Source organism: Cyprinodon variegatus, unplaced genomic scaffold, assembly GCF_000732505.1.
Source record: "Cyprinodon variegatus isolate N-32 unplaced genomic scaffold, C_variegatus-1.0 Scaffold1861, whole genome shotgun sequence".
NCBI classification, from domain to species: Eukaryota; Metazoa; Chordata; class Actinopteri; order Cyprinodontiformes; family Cyprinodontidae; genus Cyprinodon; species Cyprinodon variegatus.
Genome location: NW_015152314.1, coordinates 52,570 through 55,826, shown reverse-complemented (window position 1 = coordinate 55,826; position 3,257 = coordinate 52,570). Strand labels below are relative to the sequence as shown.

Here is a 3,257-nt window from a genome sequence, read left to right as displayed (position 1 = left end):
GCATCATGAGCATCTGAGGTGCGCAACGAGCCGCGACAGCAGCAGATGCTAGATTAGGAAAAATTTAACTTTAGCTGCTGCACGCGCCACATCAACCAATCAGAGCAGCTGATCTGGGAGCTGGCAGGGAGTCAGACACAGCACTGCTGAAGCAGAGCGCTATGATCGCTCCTCTGAAACAGTTTAACGCCTACATTAACTTAAAATGAAACCTGCCGACAGAATATGTTCGTTTTTATTATTATGCTACTTGCAGTTTGGATTATGTATGTGGAAAAAAAAGTAAAAAAAAAAAAAAATGTTGTCAGATATATTTTGATATATTTGCGTGGAACTGCTTCCGGTTGATCGTTAAGCCGTATTTTCAGAAAAGTTCAAGGCGCAGAAAAAGCAAGAGAATAGGAAAATGCTAATTTAAACAGAAGTAGCTGGAAAGTGAGAAATTCAGGACATGGCTGTGGCCTCTCCACAGAAAAGGTGACGAAAGATTTTGCCGTGTATATATGAGAGTCATGAGTACTTTTTGATTGCATTAAATTATTATTTCTAAGAGCATAAAAACGCATTAAATTAGAGTTACTCCTTCCTGTATAAACCCTGGGTTGCTTCCAGCTTAATTTAATAATACGTTTAAAAAACAAACAGGAGCTCATTTATTATTTATATTTGTTTTTTTTTTTAACAGATTTATTGAAATAGTTCTTTTAGAAATAGTTTTCAGTTTGCAAAAAATTGGTCTCTGTTTTGCTCAGCTCTCTTTTCAATTCTATTCAGTTTATTTCTATAGCTCCAATTCACAACATGTCATAAACTGCTTCTCTGATGTCATCATCGGATATGATCAGAGCAGTCCTGCAAAATAGGATTAAACCATGTTTATTTGCATTTTAGTTGTTTCTTTAGATTATACCATAAGGTGAACACGAAAGTAAAACATTAAAACTAAGACTAGTTTTATGTTTGGATACAAAGCCGAAAAGGTTAGCTCCCGGAAATAGCGTAGGATCCCATTTCCGGTGCAGATCGGGAACAGACTGCACCGGAAATTCTATTTAATTCAGTTTATTTCTATAGCTCCAATTCACATCATGTCATCTCGGGTCACTTTCCAGTTCACCAGATCATCCAGTCAGATTGATTCCAAGTTTTCTATCTAAGGAAAACCAGCTGATTGCATCGACTCATTGACTCTTCAGCAATCCCTCACACTAAGCATGCTTGTAGCGACAGTGGAGAGGAAAAACTCCCTTTGAACAGGAAGAAACCTCCAGCAGAACCAGGCTCAGTGTGAGCGGCCATCTGCTGAGGCCCACTGGGGTTCAAGGAGACAGAAGCAGACATAGAAAAAGGTTCCCGGTAAAAGTATAATTAGTGGAGATATCAATCAGCTGCTGAACATTTCCCTCATAAAAGCCATCCTAGTTTCCTTACCTGGTTTTCATCCTCTTTATAAAAAAAATAGTGAAGAGGCACAGCAACAGGTGGCAGAGGGGGGGCACAGCAATACTTAAACGTATTGAACCGTTTCTGAAACCTTTGGTGGGTTTTTGCGGCTCCTCCATGCGTATTAACTTTGTTTGGAAGCAAAGTGTCGTGATGCAGAACGAAGTGACGAGACGCTGCTTTCATCTTTACTCCTCAGATCACATCAGTAACTACAGCGACGATCTGGATACGGACGACTTGGCCAGTTTCCTGAACAACTGGGAGGAAACGTCCTCCGACGGCGCCCTGAAGCTCCCCGGCCGGCAGCTCGGCTCTGAGAAGCTGAACCCAGTTATGGACGTCCCCGCTGTTTCGCCTTCTGAACCAGAATCGGAACCGTTGCCGCCACCGGGCCCGCCTCCGATGGACATCGAAGCTGATTTCTCCATCGGTGAGATTATAACACGGATCCGGACCCTTCTCAGAGCTGGAGTTCCTCCCTCTGATGATCCGAGTTGTTTTATTTAGAAACCCTGGAGCGGATGGCCCGGCTGAGAGAGCACTGCAACAAATCCCCGAGTCCCGCGCCTGTGCCGAAACGGAGGCAAGCTCAGAGAAAAGCCAGAGACAAGAGGGTAAGAGAGGAACGCCGTCTGCTCAGCTTCTATCGCAGCAACAGACGCAGCCTCATGTTTCTCCGCTCTCCTACTTTCAGGGTCGTAAATCGCAGCGGTCGTCTAAAGCCGCTGAAGAGAGTCCTCCTAGAACCTCGTCCAAGAAACCCATTTCTGCAGAAATCCTGAAGCTAAAGAGCGAGTACGGTATCGACGCGTGGAAGCGTTGGATCCAGTGGCGGCAGACTCAGCCCAACCTGGAGCAGCGTCGCTTCGGCTGTAAGTTTAACCAGACGCCGCTTTTTTTTTTTTTAAACACTGAGTTGTTTTGTTTCTGTGCCCTGATTCCATCGGACTCGTCCTCAGCGCGCCCTCTGGAGCTGAAGGAGGATATTCTCCGCTGCACCACAGCCGAACTCAGCTACGGTCTGTGTTGCTTCATCACTGAGGTGAAACGACCCAACGGGGAGCCGTACTCCCCCGACAGCCTGTTCTACCTCTGCCTCGGGATCCAGCAGGTACAACATGGCTCCTACTGAACAGTTTATTCTGGACAGGATCTTGGTTCGGTCTCCAGCCAGGGGTTCTGATGAGCTGTTGCCTTGGTAACGGCCTTCAGCTGGCCCGCATCCTTGGTACTGCTGTTTAGAAAAATCTTCTTACTGAAGTTTTTTAGACAAACCTCCGCTCTGGTATTAATTCTCTTGGGAAGAGCAGTTAGGCTTAATTTAACACTGAGGATCTACGCCCTCTAGTGGACGACCGTAACATCACAACAAATAAGATGGAACCAATTTAATCAAACTGTTTACCAACAATAAATCATAAGTTGATTGTTTACATCTCTGGTCCATCACACCTGAATTAAATCGTGAATTAGATAAAAGCTTATCGATAAAAAGAAAAAAATGCATATTGATCGACATCGATAATTATTGAAAAGTTCTGCCTGGACATTTTATGATATTGCTAAATGATTTAATTTCAATAAAGAACACAAACACAGACTTCCAATTAAATCTTTTTTTAACCATAACAGAATTGTTTTAAAGAAAAATAACTTAAGAGACCCGAGTTATGTTATTAAAATTCCCGAAGATTCCTCGGAGGACGATGCAGAGCCGCGCCGGGGCCTACGCAGCGCATACTCCTGCGGGTGTGAGCGGCTGAGATGATAAAACTAGTTGGTTGTGTTACCAGACTTCGTTTTCACTGGTT

The 3,257-nt window shown here is 44.0% G+C and overlaps 1 protein-coding gene across 2 annotated transcripts in view; it reads left to right on the top strand.

Annotated features, from left to right (window-relative positions):
* The window catches only part of zmym4 (zinc finger, MYM-type 4), a 31,081-nt gene that overhangs the window by 22,159 nt on the left and 5,665 nt on the right, over positions 1-3,257 (top strand). For both annotated transcript variants that reach the window (XM_015404803.1, XM_015404804.1), the window contains 4 exons: positions 1,643-1,876; positions 1,954-2,060; positions 2,141-2,318; positions 2,406-2,557. In XM_015404803.1, the coding sequence (XP_015260289.1) occupies positions 1,643-1,876; positions 1,954-2,060; positions 2,141-2,318; positions 2,406-2,557 (671 nt within the window). The remainder of the gene's footprint in view (positions 1-1,642; positions 1,877-1,953; positions 2,061-2,140; positions 2,319-2,405; positions 2,558-3,257) is intronic.